This window comes from Pleurodeles waltl, chromosome 5 (assembly GCF_031143425.1).
Source record: "Pleurodeles waltl isolate 20211129_DDA chromosome 5, aPleWal1.hap1.20221129, whole genome shotgun sequence".
Classification (NCBI taxonomy): Eukaryota; Metazoa; Chordata; class Amphibia; order Caudata; family Salamandridae; genus Pleurodeles; species Pleurodeles waltl.
Window position 1 is genome coordinate 136648076 of NC_090444.1, and position 17351 is coordinate 136665426.

Here is a 17351-nt window from a genome sequence, read left to right on the forward strand (position 1 = left end):
GTAGAGTGTAACAAATACGGAATAAATATTGTAAACCTTACTAAATTCCGTGTGGTTATTCATGGCTGAAAGGTCATGGTGAGTTTTGATTCTTAATAATGACATTAACTTATTTGGTTAATTTGCTCTTGTAAATATTGATGAAGTTATTGACCTATCGATTGATATGCTGATTAGTTATCTCGTCTTAAGGTGTCTCCAATCAGGGTCAAAAGGTTCATTGACCTAAAACGAGTCCCAGAGTAAGTAAATTACCTAGGGTGGGACGTATTATCATCTGTGAATCAGAGTCCAGTGGAGGAACGAACAACAATAACCTTTAAAAGAGAACTAGATCAGTGAAGACCAGATGTATACAGTAACAGCAGTGGCTTAAATTCTACGGGTCGAAAACACCCTGCTTCTCTAGATGCCAACAAAATCATCACAGGAAAGGACAAGTTTGCAATAGAAAATATCATCACAGAAAAGGCCATTTTTGCAATGAAAATGTCAACAACTTTCAGGCAGTGTCCTTATTGCTGGACAATGTGCTGTGGCTTACATGGGATAATGTTAAAAGAAACATTTGCTGGAAGTGACCTGCATTGCAACTCCAAAAAATGTGTAGTGCACATCCCACCGAGGAGCTCAGTGGCATATGGAAAGCAGCACAGATTCACTCAAAGCAGACAAAGAGTCGGCGATTAATGCTGCATGTAAGTTATTCAGTCAAATAATCCAAGACCTCTCAGGGAGCGTTTCAGATAAAAAAAGAGAAATCCTCCAACACATAACAAACACCAGGCTGAGCTCTTCATCCAGGAGGTGTACTCTCTAATTAACTTTAACATTCCACTACACACATTTGAGAATTAGCATTCTTTAATTAAATTAGTACAAAAATAGGAACAATTAATTCAAATTAAATACACAGGCTGCTGATTTCAGTCACGCAGATCTATTCCAGCGAGCTGTCCGTGATGACAAGAGGGTAATTGGGTAATTATGATAAAACGGAAACAATACGGATTAAATTTCATAAATGTTTTGCGTGCATATTAAAAAAATATAAAGGTCTTCCCTGCGTGAACACAAAATATTGAGTTTATAATAGGTATTGCAGGTGATTAAAATCCACATCAAGTAAAACATGAGCATCACATCTTTGTTAGCATAACTTATTAACATGTATTTGTCTTGGTAATAATTGTATCTGATCTTAGTTTTTGTGAAATGTGAAGCATTTTCAATTGATACTCATTGTTCCTCAGCAGAGTTGGACGGGATAGAAAATAATTACCAAAATGAAGATGGCCCCTTAGTGAATTAGAAAGCTGAAAAAGTGCCCCAGGTTTGCAAATTGTTGCAGGTTTCAACTTGTAACTTGAACTTGTACAAGTGATTTGCATTGTATGGAATGCTTCATGGAATTGAGCTTGCTGCTGGCAATGCTTGTTTTAATATCAGGGAAATTAACAGTAAAATCCAGCCAAACAAACCATAAAATAGGCCCACACATTGACCTTTCAGACCCACCCTTCACATCGTGCCTGATTGCTCTATACTGTAGTCCAGTCCACCCTACTCCTTGGCCTTCTTTAAGATTAGTTATATGCCTGAATATAGCCAGATGGGCACATACTGAAAGCCAGTAACATATTATGGAGTCATAAAAACACAGTCACAATGTCTTTAAAAACACAGTTACATTTTCTTTAACTAGCTTTTCTTGCATACTGGAAGAACAGTCATCAGCCCTCATACAGTCATTACTTTCATGAAACATGAATGAATACCCTCTCCACCAAACTCCTGGTTCACCCACTCTATTTTAGGCAAAGCATTATGTAACAGCTGGTGGATCCTCCGCTGGCTCTGCCAGTACAAATCTTAGACATAAGTCCCCACGGCACTAGGATTTCCATCGAAGTACCTCAGACAGTTCACCCAATTTAGGGCGTATTCAAAAGCACAGGGGAAACCCTGGTGGTCGTGAACAAGAAAACACAGAAATTACCCCAGACACTAACAAAAAGCACCCACCATGTTATATAAATTTGTTTTTTGTTTTACAAAATCACACTCATGCTTCGAGAGTTTGTGTTTTTCAAAAAACTTTGCTGTTCAGGCACAGTGAGCACGACTATCAGCATGACAGTAGCTCCTCTAAAGGCACAGATATCTCCCCCAGGCAGGGTGGAGATCTCTATGTATGGCAGACTGTAGCTTGACAGACCAGTGGAGTATATCCCTCCTCTGCCCTGAAAAAAGAATAACAGCCTACCACGATCTAAATAAAGCCCTTGCCTCTTATGAAGCAAGCGATCAGTACATTTTATAAAGAATACAGGGTAGGCCTATCCAAGATAGGATTTTGAAAATGGCAATTAAGGAATCAGTGTTAGGGTTATGAAATGTTTTTTTTTTCACTTCAGTTAATCAGTTTTTGTAACAATTACAAGTTTTGTTTAATTTTGGATTGCACATCCCTGTGTCAAGTTGCATATGTATTCTACTGTACTATCTTAGAGATACACATTGTAGTAGCCATTGATATGCTCAGGTCTCTAAACAAGGAGAAATGACATACAATACCTTCCTTAAATTAAGTATGAATGCATTGTGCAGTTGGCTTGCATTCATGATCAGGTATTAGGTTAGGATACTGTCAATCAATTGAACAACAATCATAACGGTAACCATAGTTGTGTTTAGTTTTCTTATCATATCATTAATAATGACTGCCACACTATCATTACTACTTCTCCGACTACTACCAGTAATACTGCTACTAATAGTAAAACACATGTTTGTGCTCATGGTTATCATTATTAGCAGTGTTAGTACAGCAAGTGCAAATAGTAGTATTAGTAACCTCATCATCATCATCATTATTATTATTATTATTATTATTATTATTATTGTTGCTGTTGTTGTTGTTGTTGTTGTTAGCTTTCATATGAAGCCTCTGTAGTGTACACCAGATTCTAAATCTGTAATTCACTGTTATGATGTCAATAACAAAACTTGTCACCCCCTGTTGCTACATCATAAAAGCCTTGCAGGCTGACAGGGCACTCTGGGAGCCTGTCATGGCAGCTCTTCTTCTCTGCTTTGAATGAGAGCAGAAGCACAGCGGCAGGAGGGCAAAAGAAGGCAGAGAAGGTTACGTGGGTTGGTTAAGGATGGCAGGTAAGATATTTGTTTCACATCTGGGTGAGAGCAGAGGCCGTGTTATGTATAGCTCCCCCATTACTCCTCTTCCCCTGTTTAGCACTTGAAATCAGAGGCATATGATTTTGGTGCACAAACATCACATAAAATTATAGATGAGAAAGGATGGAATTAATGGTCTGTTTGCTACCACGGGGTTCCAAGTGGCATCATTAAAAGCTCAAGATTTGCTCTTAGTGTCTATTTGATATCACGCAAAGACCTTCAGTGAAAAACATCCCATAATTCATTGTTAGCCTACAATAATTCTGTAAATAATACATGGGATACTGCAAACCCTGTGTGAAACACAGTCTTTAATTTCTTTAGAATAGGTGACTTGTGATGCACCTAGCCACCTATTACAAAGAAATTACATCACACGTGAAATATAATAACAGTACAATTAAGTTCTGACATCACACTTCCTGATGCCAGAGCCAGCAGCCCAGAAGAAAAGCTGGTTAGGTCACGGAGCATAATTATAGCAACTTGGTTTTCTTTCTTTTATTCTGTTTTTATAGTTTACAGTGGCAAGCAGAAGGAAGATATTTATAGCAACATGTTTATTTTTTGCAATCCTTAAGTAAATGTAAGAAAGTTAGAATCTTTCTGCATGTTTCTACACATTCTGAGCGTTTGTTCTTTTTAACTGACTGGTATTAAGCTGATTCTAATATACTTTAGCAACAAATAACTAACAGCTTTTAGGGTGTGTTGAATTTCATACTAGATTTTAGTCTTCATATATGAAAACATGCTCTCCATTTCATAAGAAGGAGCTATACACCAAGGATTTAAGTGGCTTATGGGAAAAGTGGGTGTGTGACCATGTACTATATGACATAAAGTACATGATAAGGATATTGCTAGTCACCTCGAAGTTCCATAACCTTATAAAGTAATTCTGCCTTTAGCCTTTTTCCTCTATATGGTCATGTAAGTCCTCTATGACTTGAAATAGCCTTATATTGTATGGCAGACGGTAGTTTATAAATATGTTATTATTACACTTTAGCATGTCTCGAAAAAGTGGTATATTACAATGCCAGGTTGTTAACCAGAGTGAAAAAGTTACTTGAACAAGGTCACAAAATGCAGAATGTAACTAAACAAACTGAAAATTACTAGAACGCCATATGATTTCACCAAACAGATCATGCTCCATGTTGATGTCCACCATTATAGCTGTCATTCTGCTATTAGCATAATCATCATCATCATGCTCTAAATGACATTATTTGTTCTTATCTTCAAAGAAAAAGTAGCAGTGTTTCTCTAAAAGTCCAGTGATCCAGCTTCTCTTCTTAGTATCTTAATATTTTATACAGATGATGTGATACAGTAATTTAAGCAGAACATAAAATCTCTCATGCAAAGAATAACAGTTAAGTATTTTATAAATGCACTCCTACCATTGGCCTATTCACATCCTAGGCCTACTAAATCCCTAAAATATAAACCAGTTCATATCTGCCTATGCTCTGGAACGCCACTTCCATAAAATACATAGGGCCAGATGTAGGTAGGCTTTTACGCCTCGCAAATGGCGAAAACGCTGTTTGTGAGCCGCAAAAGCACCCACACGATGCAGAAACACATTTTGCGAGTCGGTACCGACTCGCAAAATGTGTTTCAGACTCGCAAATAGGAAGCGGTGTTCCCTTCCTATTTGCGAGTCGCACCGCGATGTAGAGTTGATTTGTGACCGCGAAAGCGGTCGCAAATCAACTCGCAGTTACCATCCACTTGAAGTGGATGGTAACTCATTCGCAAACGGGAAGGGGTCCCCATGGAACCCCTTCCCCTTTGTGAATGCTCACAAAATAATTTTTTCAGAGCAGGCAGTGGTCCTATGGACCACTGCCTGCTCTGAAAAAAAACGAAACAAAAAGGTTTCGGTATTTTTTCTATTTGCAGCTCTATTTGCAGCTCGGAAAACGGGTTGCAAAGAGAAAAAAAAACTGCTTTATTGAAAAGCAGTCACGGACATGGTGGTCTGCTGTCTCCAGCAGGCCACCATCCCCGTGAGTGCCTAGACTCGCTCATAAATATTTATGAGGTGGGTCTTTGCGACCCCATAGCGAGTCGCAGAACGTGTCTGAGACACCTTTCTGCATTCCCTTTTGCGAGTTGCAAATTGCGAGTCGCTGGGACTTGCAATTTGCAACTCGCAAAAGGGAACCTTCCTACATCTGGCCCATAATTCCTACAGCGATATATGTGCACCTTTTCGAACTAAGATCCTACGCTTGGCTTTCATCCCAAATTTGCATGGGAGTAAAACTATGCTCTGGCAAAAAGTAACTAAATTTACTTCATAGGATAACAATGTGCTCCAGAAACATTCACAAACTAGAAATGATATAGGAAATTAGCAACGTTCCAATCTTTCAGAGAGCTATTTATTCGACTAAACATTCAGTCCTTACCTTAGCTCTGGATAAACATTCTCCAAGTACCATTTGAAAGAATGGCATTTGAGGCTCTTCCTGAGGGCCAATCGTTTTTGGATGCTGCACAGAAAACATTGATTTTATATTATAAAATATATACAAACAAGATACTTTCCCAGTCTTTTGCTGGGTGGATTTCCACTGTGCAACAGTCAATAAAAACAACTCTAAAAAGTCGAGACCAGTCAGAACATAGGTAGTGGATTTACATTTTGCCATAAAGTCAGTTCTATATAAATTATCAATGTTATCTTTGCTATTAATATAGATCCCAGTTATAAAAACATACATCAATTATGAATCTTGTAAAATACGCCTTTGTCTGCTCTTAAAGAAACACATTTTGCTGCTATGTACTAACTGGGGCCATGTACTAACTCATGATTGTCCTGACTACAATCTGAGGGCCATATATACCAAAGCATTTTCCCATTGACACAGGATGGGTACAACCCTGTGATACGTCTGGCTCGAATCACATAAAGTGAGCAGCCGCCATTTTAGGCTGACTGCTGTCTTAAGTGTTTGTCGAGCTTGGGCAATGCTATTTGACCACCTCAGACAGTAGTAAATTTTTGCTTATCATAGAAAATGTGAAAACCTTTGTTTTTTGCTTACAATGTAGACACATTTGCTCATCTATCTAATGTAAACAATAGAAGTTAACAGAATTACATATGCCAAATAACGACACAATTAAAACACAACATGGTACATCGTAATAAAACAGAATGCAACATAACAACCACAGTACAACACCACAAAATCACATAGCAACAAAAGCAGCAGAAAACACAGCAGCACCAAAAGCAACAAAACGCATCTCAAACCCAACAAAATGCCACACAAAAAAGTACACAAACGTTGCCGCACATTACCACCTCCAGAATACTGTTTTCAAAAACTATTGTAAAAGATGTTTGAAGTAAGTACTATCTTAACTTTCCAGCCCACGAATGACATGAAATATCACCAGTCCAAAACATTTTGTGATCTGGCCCTCATCCAAGTTTGTTTATTTGATAAATGTATGCAAAATACACCAGTTTTTCGAGGTTTAGAGTGTGCACCCAAATTTGGATGCTGCGGTCTGCAATTAGTACTGCACCCTACAGTTTTCATAGCTTTTGTCTTCATAATTTTTGCCATATATAACAAGGCAAAATATATGCTTGGAAAATCATAACATTCTAAGGGCCAGATTTACAAGAATCTGGAACAGCACGGTGCTACGCCAAATTAGCAATGGAGTGCTGCACCAGTTTTGAAATGCAGGGATGCACCTTATTTACAAGAATATTGTGAATCCTTGCGTTTCACCCTGCAGGGGTGCTAAATTAAGCTGCCTGTGCTAATGCAGGCATCCTTGCAGGCATCCTTGCACCATAGGGTGTCTTCGTTGAACACCTACTTCAACACCCATTGCATGCCACTCTAACATAGAAAACTGCTCCGGAGATGCCCATATTTACAAGGATAGCAACACAAAAGGATGATAGAAGGAGTGTTGAAACTTTTAAACCACTCAACCCCAGTCACAGATCTGGGTTTAATCCATTGTTTTGTTGCTCACCATGCCACCCCAGTTTGAACCCAGCCATATGCAAATCAGTCTTTACTCTGTTGCCCATGGGAACAGTCCAACCCGAACTGCCAGACCAGGTCCTCCCTGGACCGGACACAAGCATCCTGGGACTGGTTTCAGGGTATCACCCTTCATCAGCCAGGCTAGCTTGAATCCAGTAGCACAGTGAGCAAGGGCCTGGTAAAAATGGCCCTACGTTTTGCACCTCAGAATAGGGAATAAAAGCAGCATTTATGCCTTATCACCCAATCAAGGAGTGATACTCAGAACGAAGCAGGAATTCTACACCCACATACGGTATCAGTATTTTCCATGTAATACTACATCAAAATACTGCCCACAGAACAATGGGGTCGCTAGTGAATGCTTATATCTTTTTCTTTCTCCACTTTTATAATAATTATTAGGAATACTCAGAATTGAACCAGAATTTTTTATTTTCTTGTGATATGTCATAAGCATGGTGAAAATGTCCTATAAAATACATTCAAAACAATTCTTGCTATGAAGACATTAAGGAATCTTCTTCAATAATCCATCAAACATTACTGGGATACTTCACTTACTCGCCATATGGCCTTCCCTGAGCTGCTGGCCGGGCAGCATAATAATACTGCTTGAACTCATCCATCCACACTTCCGCTGTGCGTTTGGTGTTTCTGAAAAAAACAATAAATTCACTATAAATTGAGCTGCTGTTGTTAAAACCGGTTTAAATTTAAATATAATTCTAATATTCATGTATGTGAATTATGCTGCATGTAAGAACATTTTGGTTGCCTCTTTCTCCATTCACATACACTTGTGAAAACCCTTTCCCTAATAGGTCACATGGTGTGACCTTTTCCAGGTAGTTCAACTTCATCTCTTGTGACAGAATCCCATTCTAAGTTTGGGCAGTGTCTTCTGAAAGTAACATAACAGGGCCTGATTTAGAGTTTGAAGGACAGGTTACTCTATCACATATGTAACTGGTTTACTGTTTGCCTTATTAGAAGCTCATTATATCCTGTGGCACTTGTAATAATGTGGAAGAATATTCAGCACATCTGTGGCAGAGCACCAACCACCAAACTCTAAATCAGGCCCTTACTAAAAATTTGTGGCCTGATTCAAAAACATTTTATTTGACTTACTCTTGAACTACTCCTGGGTTACAACTTAATTCCAGGAGTATATCCTGCGTGTAGAACATTTGTTTAAAGATGCCCCTTAAGGAAAGAGATAATGCAGTTGGCCTCAATGTTTGAAAAATAGAATGCAGTGCAAGAGATAGCTAGGCATAGAGGTAGCACATTGACTGAAGAAATGCTAGTCACAAAGAAATTTACACACGTAGGTTCAACTTGTGTGCATATTGCTTGAAAGATATTCTGGAATATTAGGCATGCTCACAATGTTAAGGGTTTGTGGCTACTTACAAACTTTTACATGACCCATTCTCATCCCAAAAACAGTGGAAGATTTACTCCTATCATGAGTAGCAGTTCATGTCTTTCCAGGGTGGGAATGAGAGAAGAACACCACCAAATGTGATATGCATTTATGGGAAAGGGTTCTCTAAAGGGTAAAAAAGTTAAATTGCACAGAAGAATGTTTATCATCTCACTACAAAAACAGATTTAGTTATTAAATATTATAGCAAAAAATGAAACAGTTCCATTAAGAACAATAAATGGCAAATACAGTGTTACTTTATGAGATGCAATAGAGCAGGACTGATGCATCTTTTGTGGTAAGCTTACAAGTGCTGGCGACTGGGAATAGTTTGATGGTTCACCCAATATACCCTGAATGGTGTATTGTATGGTTTTCTAGAAGTGCAATTTCTTCAGCAGGCAAAGCTTAAGGGCCTGATTTATGAAAAGTTAGCACTGCCTTTGCGTCATTTCTTACAAAATATAATTATATGCAGTCATATGTGAGAAGCCATCATCGAGGTTGGAGTTTTCATTTGAGTCTCTTCCACTGCAGCATCCAACTCTGTGCCACAAAGCTCACATGTAAAAATTCTAATAGCAATCCACTGAGATTGTGGGTTTTTTGCAGGTAGTTTTGGCATCTTTTCTGGGTTCACCTGAGGTGTTTTCTTTTGAGCACCATTTTCAGAAAATATTTTATTTAGCATTGTTAACCTTGATGAAAAGCTTTCAAATCTTCAAGACTGGATCTTCAGAGCCCCTCAATGGTTTCCATTTGCTGGCGATTTCCAAAATTGTAATTTTCATGTCCAGTGCTAGATTTTGTCAACACCAGGACAGTGCGCGCTCTACGGGCATCTAGAATGCAAAAACCAAACACTCTCAAGATAATGTAATCTATGCATTGTAATTATATGTTATTGTTTAACCTTTTGCATTGCAGAATTCAATCCAAAAGATTCATTTTTAAGGTGCTTATAAATACTGTACATTTGCAATGTATTGCTGCAGGATTTCAGAGTGAGTCAGTGTGTGGTCCCTTTCCAGGGCCTTCTAGAAGCTTTCCCTGCAGCATGCTTGGGTGTGGCTGTGGGCTGGGCCAAAACTCTATAAAAGGGAGTCAGCCCAGTTCAACGTACTCACTATTCAGAGGTCCCGGTGCAGAGCAGCAGCAATTTCCTGAGCTCCTGTTCCGGTGGCCTACCTTGACCTTCCAGGCCTCTGTGCTTCGTTCTTCAGTGGTGATTCTTAGTCAGGGCGGTAAGGCGGAGGTTGGGCTGGGCCCCTGACCCCGTATTTGATGACGCTCTAATTCTTGGGCCTAATTCCAGATATTAACAACGTTTTTGTTCATGCGAGTGTAATTGTGTATTTAAAACTTTCCTGGCATTTTTGTGCACGCTTTCGAATCGGAAAGATGCGCAATTCTATCCTTGAGATTAATTCATGTTATTCATTTTGTGCTACCATTTTACGACGGGTTTATGGTAGCATTCGAATCGGCAAAGCGCGCAATTCTTTCTTGGTGTGTAATTCCTGATATTCACTGTACGCTACCATTTCTTTGGCAGTTTCATGGTGACATCCGAATCAGCAACATGTGCAATTCTATCCTCGTGTGAAATTCTTGATATTCATTGAACGCTACTGTTAGAAATGGGGTTTTTGGTTGGCAGTTAGGTTGCCCTCTGTCCAAGCAAGAACCCTCACTCTAGTCAGGGTAAGTCACACACAATCCAAAATCAGCCTGTGCTCACCCTCCGGTAGCTTGGCACGAGCAGTCAGGCTTAACTTAGAAGGCAATGTGTAAAGCATTTGTGCAATAAATCATACAACACCATAGCATAACACCACAAAAATACACCACACAGTATTTAGAAAAATATATAATATTTATCTGGGTATCTTCAGGTCAAAACGATCAAAGTTGCAATATGAATTTATAAAGATATCACTGAAAAGTGATATAAAGTGTCTTAAGTCTTTAGAAAGTAAACAGAGTCTCTTTCAAACACAAAGTACCTGGTTTCTGGTGGAAAATCTCCTCAGAGGGCCACAAAGGAAGTGGTGCGTGGAAAAAGGATGTGTGCGTCGATTTCTCCCCAGCACACATGGACTTGCGTCGTTATTTTCCACGCGGGGAAGTCAGCCGTTGTTTTCCGGCACGCGAATAGTCTCTTTCTGTGGGTTGCGGGGATTACCAGATGTCCCGGGTCTGTGCGTGGATTTTCCTGCTTGTTTTCCGGCTGCGCGTCGTTCTGCGGGGCTGCGCGTCGAAGTTTCGATCTCACGGCAGGCGTCGCGTCGATTTCTCCTGCGGAGTCGGGCGGCGTTGTCCTTGCGAGGCCGTGCGTCAAAGTTTTGATCTCACGGCAGGCGTCGCGTCGATTTCTCCTGCGGAGTCGGGCGGCGTTGTCCTTGCGAGGCCGTGCGTCAAAGTTTTTATCTCACGGCAGGCGTCGCGTCGATTTCTCCCGGGAAGTTGGGCGGCATTGTCCTTGCGAGGCCGTGCGTCAAAGTTTCGGTCGTCCCGAAGGCGTCGCGTTGATCAGCGTCGGTGTGCGGCGTTTTTCTTGCCGCGGAACAAGCTGTGCGTCGAAAAGTTCGGCGCACAGAGCGTCCAAGAGGAAGAGTGAAGTCTTTTTGGTCCTGAGACTTCAGGGAACAGGAGGCAAGCTCTATCTAAGCCCTTGGAGAGCACTTTTACAGCCAGGCAAGAGTTCAGCAAGGCAGCAGGCCAACAGCAAGGCAGCAGTCCTTTGTAGAAAAGCAGACAGGTGAGTCCTTTGAGCAGCCAGGCAGTTCTTCTTGGCAGGATGTAGTTTCTGGTTCAGGTTTCTTCTCCAGCAAGTGTCTGATGAGGTAGGGCAGAGGCCCTGTTTTATACTAAGTTGTGCCTTTGAAGTGGGGGTGACTTCAAAGAGTCTCTAAGAAATGCACCAAGTTCCCTTTCAGCTCAATCCTGTCTGCCAGAGTCCCAGTAGGGGGTGTGGCAGTCCTTTGTGTGAGGGCAGGCCCTCCACCCTCCCAGCCCAGGAAGACCCATTCAAAATGCAGATGTATGCAAGTGAGGCTGAGTACCCTGTGTTTGGGGTGTGTCTGAGTGAATGCACAAGGAGCTGTCAACTAAACCTAGCCAGACGTGGATTGAAGGGCACAACAAGATTTTAGTGCAAAGAAATGCTCACTTTCTAAAAGTGGCATTTCTAGAATAGTAATATTAAATCCGACTTCACCAGTCAGCAGGATTTTGTATTACCATTCTGGCCATACTAAATATGACCTTCCTGCTCCTTTCAGATCAGCAGCTGCCACTTCAACAGTGTATGAGGGCAGCCCCAATGTTAGCCTATGAAAGGAGCAGGCCTCACAGTAGTGTAAAAACGAATTTAGGAGTTTCACACTACCAGGACATATAACTACACAGGTACATGTCCTGCCTTTTACCTACACAGCACCCTGCTCTAGGGGTTACCTAGGGCACACATTAGGGATGACTTATATGTAGTAAAAGGGGAGTTCTAGGCTTGGCAAGTACTTTTAAATGCCAAGTCGAAGTGGCAGTGAAACTGCACACACAGGCCTTGCAATGGCAGGCCTGAGACAGGGTTAAGGGGCTAGTGAGGTGGGTGGCACAACCAGTGCTGCAGGCCCACTAGTAGCATTTAATCTACCTGCCCTAGGCACATGTAGTGCACTCTACCAGGGACTTACAAGTACATTAAATAGTCAATCATGGATAAACCAATCAGTAGTACAATTTACCCAGAGAGCATATGCACTTTAGCACTGGTTAGCCGTGGTAAAGTGCCCAGAGGTCAAAAGCCAACAACAACAGGTCAGAAAAAATAGGAGGAAGGAGGCAAAAAGTTTGGAGATGTCCCTGTCAAAAAGCCAGGTCCAACATGACCCCCTACCAGCCTAAAGCCAGGGGAGAACAATCACTATCCTGATGTACTTCCCTGTTTGAGGCGACAGAACAAGGACCCAGGCCCACAACAGCAGGGGCATGCTCCAGTTCTTCGCCTTCCTGACTCCAATTGGATCACTCTGTCCATACTCTCAGGGCCCACTAAGCCAACCCATGGGGAACCTTTCTCCTTACCTGTGGATCCCATCTGTGCAGCACCTAACCTTACTTTGCTCACAGATGTATCCCAGGAGCAGGATAGTACCACCATGACCAACAAAGTGGTGTTGCCCACTCTACCCCTGGGGTGTGACACTTGTCCCCTCCCCAGGGATAACTCTGTCCACCCGGACAGCAAGCCACAGTGATTACTGACAGCTGCCAGGGATGAGAGCCAGGCCCCAGGCCTCTCACAGCTCTCCAACCACTGTGGCTGTGGAGAGTGGGGGGCGGTAGCCCCAGGTGCTGGGCACCCTTTAACCACTCTCCTTTCCACCAGGTCAGGGATGACAGCCTGAACCTGGTCCTCCCCTCTGGGGCTTTGTACCCTCCCTCCTGGAGCGGTACCCCCAGAGTCCAACATGGTCAGGGTGCTTACAGAAGTCACCCTGTACCATTCCTCCACCAGTGCAGGGCTGTTAACTTGCAACTGGCCCTCCAACCTGGGGCCTGTACCTTCAGGTTGGACTAGGGCCCGGGGTGAGGCTTACCTCCCCCTGCCCTCCCTTCTGGGGTCCAGCACCCTCCAACTAGGAGTGGCCTCCTCAGAAGACAACATGGTAGGGGCACTGTTATCAGTAGCCCCTCCCTCCAGGTCCGGGGGGACACCCTGAACCTGGTCTTCCAGCCCAGGGTCTGTACCCTCAGACTGGATCACTGCCTGGCAAACCAGGACTTCCTGGGAGGCACACCTACCCCCCACCAGGTCAGAGTTTAACCTCTGCACCTGACCAATCAACTCAGAGTCACCACCCTGAAGTTGAACAATTGCCTGGCACGCCAGGACTCCCTGGAGGGCACACTGACCCTCCACCAGGTCAGAGTTTAACCTCTGCACCTGACCATTCAACTCAGAGTCACCACCCTGAAGTTGAACAATTGCCTGGCACGCCAGGACTTCCTGGAGGGCACACTGACCCTCCACCAGGTCAGAGTTTAACCTCTGAACTTGGCCATTCAACTCAGAGTCACCACCCTGAAGTTGAACAATTGCCTGGCACGCCAGGACTTCCTGGAGGGCACACTGACCCCCCACCAGGTCAGAGTTTAACCTCTGAACTGGGCCATTCAACTCAGAGTCACCACCCTGAAGTTGAACAATTGCCTGGCGCACCAGGACTTTCTGGGAGGCACACCTACCTCCCACCAGGTCAGAGTTTAACCTCTGAGCCTGGTTCCCCAACCCAGGGTCACCACCCTGAGGTTGGGCAATTGCCTGGCACGCCAGGACTTTCTGGGGGGCACACCTACCCCCCACCAGGTCAGAGTTTAACCTCTGAACCTGGTCATCCAACCCAGAGTCAACACCCTGAGGTTGGACAATTGCCTGGCACAGCAGGACTGCTTGGGAGGCACATCTACCTCCCACCAGGTCAGAGTTTAACCTCTGAACCTGGGTATCCAACCCAGAGTCACCACCCTGAGGTTGAATCTTTGCCTGGCATGCCAGGACTTCCTGGGGGGCACTCTCACCCCCCACAAGGGACACACCGTCTCCAAGGGCCACACAAGAGGCTGGTTGGCGCAGGTCTCCCGACCTCTGCCCATCCGGCAGAGTCTGGGTTTCCCCAAACCAGAAACGGTTTCACCTGGGTCATTCCTGGGGGGGCTCTGCTCTCAGAGCTGTCCCCTGACTCTCAAGGTCCTCCACTGGGGTCTGCAACCCCCTCTCAACCCTATGTCTGGACTTCTGCACCCCCTCACTAGGAGGGGTACTGCCAGACACCAGAACTGTTGGGATGCTGGCTACAGTCACCCCCCCAAGTTCTTCTGACACTGCGGGGCTTCCCTCAAAAGGTGGCCCTACGGTACAGGCTAGGCTTCCCTCCTGGTGTTCCCTCATGGAACCCTCTAGGACCTGGGACCTACCTGGGACACTACAATCCTTTCCCACCACACTCGGTTGGGAACCACCTAGACCACTCCCTTCAGGAGCACCACCAAATGCCTCTTCAGACTCTCTGGTACTCACCCAGACGTCTGCCTCCATTGTAAGTTCCCTGGGGTCAGAGAACTCACACTCCACCTGGTGTTGGCGTAGCTCTGGAAAATAAGGACCAGACATATGCTCTCCAGCAATTACATCACTCTGCCCTTCACATGTATTAACCACAGTACCCTTCACCCAACCACCCAGTAACTCAACCTTGGAAAAGCACTCTACTTCACCCTCCTGAGACTGGTGAGACAGTATCTGTCTGTCCCTGACACTCAACCCAAACTCTTCTGGGATGTCTCTACACTCTATATCCAGGACGTCCACCAGGGGGGAACCCTTTTCTCTGTCACTCTCTGCTAGAGTCAGTAAAGTGTCCCTCCCCCAGTAGGAATATGACTCCCTGTGCCAGTTCCCCAATCCTTCTCAGGGACCCTGTGCATAACGGGAACTACCTCATACCCTTGAACCACCTGGGGTGTGTCAACTCCCTTCTTCAAGTTGGGCACCACATCTCTGGGCTTGTGCCCTTCTTCAGCAGTACTGGATGCAAGATTTTTGCTGCCACCATCTGAACTGGACTCCGCCCTTCCGGCCTCCAGTTTCAGCTCTTTACAGCTCAGCTCTTGAGCTGCAATCTTTTCTTCTTCCAGGGCTAAGAGACTTGCTGCCTCAGCCCTTTCAAGCTGCTAATCTAGCTCTTCTATACACCGCTCTAGAGCTAGGAGCCATTCATCTCCCACTGGTTCTCTTTCCTCATCTGAGTAGTCTTCCTCCTCATGTGAGCAGTCTTCCTCCTCATGTGAGTAGTCCTCCTCCTCATCTGAGGGGTACTTAGTCATTTGGTTTCTTGCTGCCTCTCTCTCTGCCCATCTTTCTTCCCCCCAGACTATGTAGGCATGTAGCATCTCCGCCTTAGTAGATCTCCTTGCTACAGGAAGGCCCCATTTTCTGCAAAGCTTCCTTAGGTCAGCCTTAGTGAGGTGGTCAGTAGGCACAAAGGATGAGTAGGTAAGCAATCTCATTGCTGACAAAGTCTTACTGGCAAGAACCAAAATCCAAAGTCCAAAATATCAATAGTATATCCAGGAGGACATCAGAGAACCAAAAGCAAAAAAAGATGAAAAATCAAGTTGACCTTCAACTGTGGGTAGGTAGTGAAATACTTAGCTACTGTATGTCACTGCACAAACACAAGTCCTATCCTCACCGCTGATCACCAATGTTAGAATTGGGGTTTTTGGTTGGCAGTTAGGTTGCCCTCTGTCCAAGCAAGAACCCTCACTCTAGTCAGGGTAAGTCACACACAATCCAAAATCAGCCTGTGCTCACCCTCCGGTAGCTTGGCACGAGCAGTCAGGCTTAACTTAGAAGGCAATGTGTAAAGCATTTGTGCAATAAATCATACAACACCATATCATAACACCACAAAAATACACCACACAGTATTTAGAAAAATATATAATATTTATCTGGGTATTTGCAGGTCAAAACGATAAAAGATGTAATATGAAATTGTAGAGATATCACTGAAAAGTGATATGAAGTGTCTTAAGTCTTTAAAAAGCAAACAAAGTTTCTTTCAAACACAAAGTACCTGGTTTCTGGTGGAAAATCTCCTCAGAGGGCCACAAAGGAAGAGGTGCGTGGAAAAAGGGTGTGTGCGTCGATTTCTCCCCAGCACACACGGACTTGCGTCGTTATTTTCCACGCGGGGAAGTCGGGCGTCGTTTTCCGGCGCGCGGACAGTCTCTTTCTGTGGGTCGCGGGGATTACCAGATGTCCCGGGTCTGTGCGTGGATTTTCCTGCTTGTTTTCCGGCTGCGCGTCGTTCTGCGGGGCTGCACGTCGAAGTTTCGATCGTCCCGAAGGCGTCGTGTTGATCAGCGTCGGTGTGCGGCGTTTTTCTTGCCGCGGAACAAGCTGTGCGTCGAAAAGTTCGGCGCACGGAGCGTCCAAGAGGAAGAGTGAAGTCTTTTTGGTCCTGAGACTTCAGGGAACAGGAGGCAAGCTCTATCCAAGCCCTTGGAGAGCACTTTTACAGCCAGGCAAGAGTTCAGCAAGGCAGCAGGCCAACAGCAAGGCAGCAGTCCTTTGTAGAAAAGCCAGGCAGTTCTTCTTGGCAGGATGTAGTTTCTGGTTCAGGTTTCTTCTCCAGCAAGTGTCTGATGAGGTAGGGCAGAGGCCCTGTTTTATACTAAGTTGTGCCTTTGAAATGGGGGTGACTTCAAAGAGTCTCTAAGAAATGCACCAAGTTCCCTTTCAGCTCAATCCTGTCTGCCAGAGTCCCAGTAGGGGGGGTGGCAGTCCTTTGTGTGAGGGCAGGCCCTCCACCCTCCCAGCCCAGGAAGACCCATTCAAAATGCAGATGTATGCAAGTGAGGCTGAGTACCCTGTGTTTGGGGTGTGTCTGAGTGAATGCACAAGGAGCTGTCAACTAAACCTAGCCAGACGTGGATTGAAGGGCACAACAAGATTTTAGTGCAAAGAAATGCTCACTTTCTAAAAGTGGCATTTCTGGAATAGTAATATTAAATCCGACTTCACCAGTCAGCAGGATTTTGTATTACCATTCTGGCCATACTAAATATGACCTTCCTGCTCCTTTCAGATCAGCAGCTGCCACTTC

At 44.1% G+C, this 17351-nt stretch overlaps 1 protein-coding gene across 2 annotated transcripts in view; it reads right to left on the reverse strand.

Moving 5' to 3' along the window:
- The window catches only part of GALNT14 (polypeptide N-acetylgalactosaminyltransferase 14), a 1192033-nt gene that overhangs the window by 100179 nt on the left and 1074503 nt on the right, over positions 1-17351 (reverse strand). For both annotated transcript variants that reach the window (XM_069233809.1, XM_069233810.1), the window contains exons 11-12: positions 7803-7895; positions 5628-5711 (exon numbers count right to left, since the gene is read on the reverse strand). In XM_069233809.1, coding sequence (XP_069089910.1) covers positions 5628-5711; positions 7803-7895 — 177 coding nt within the window. The remainder of the gene's footprint in view (positions 1-5627; positions 5712-7802; positions 7896-17351) is intronic.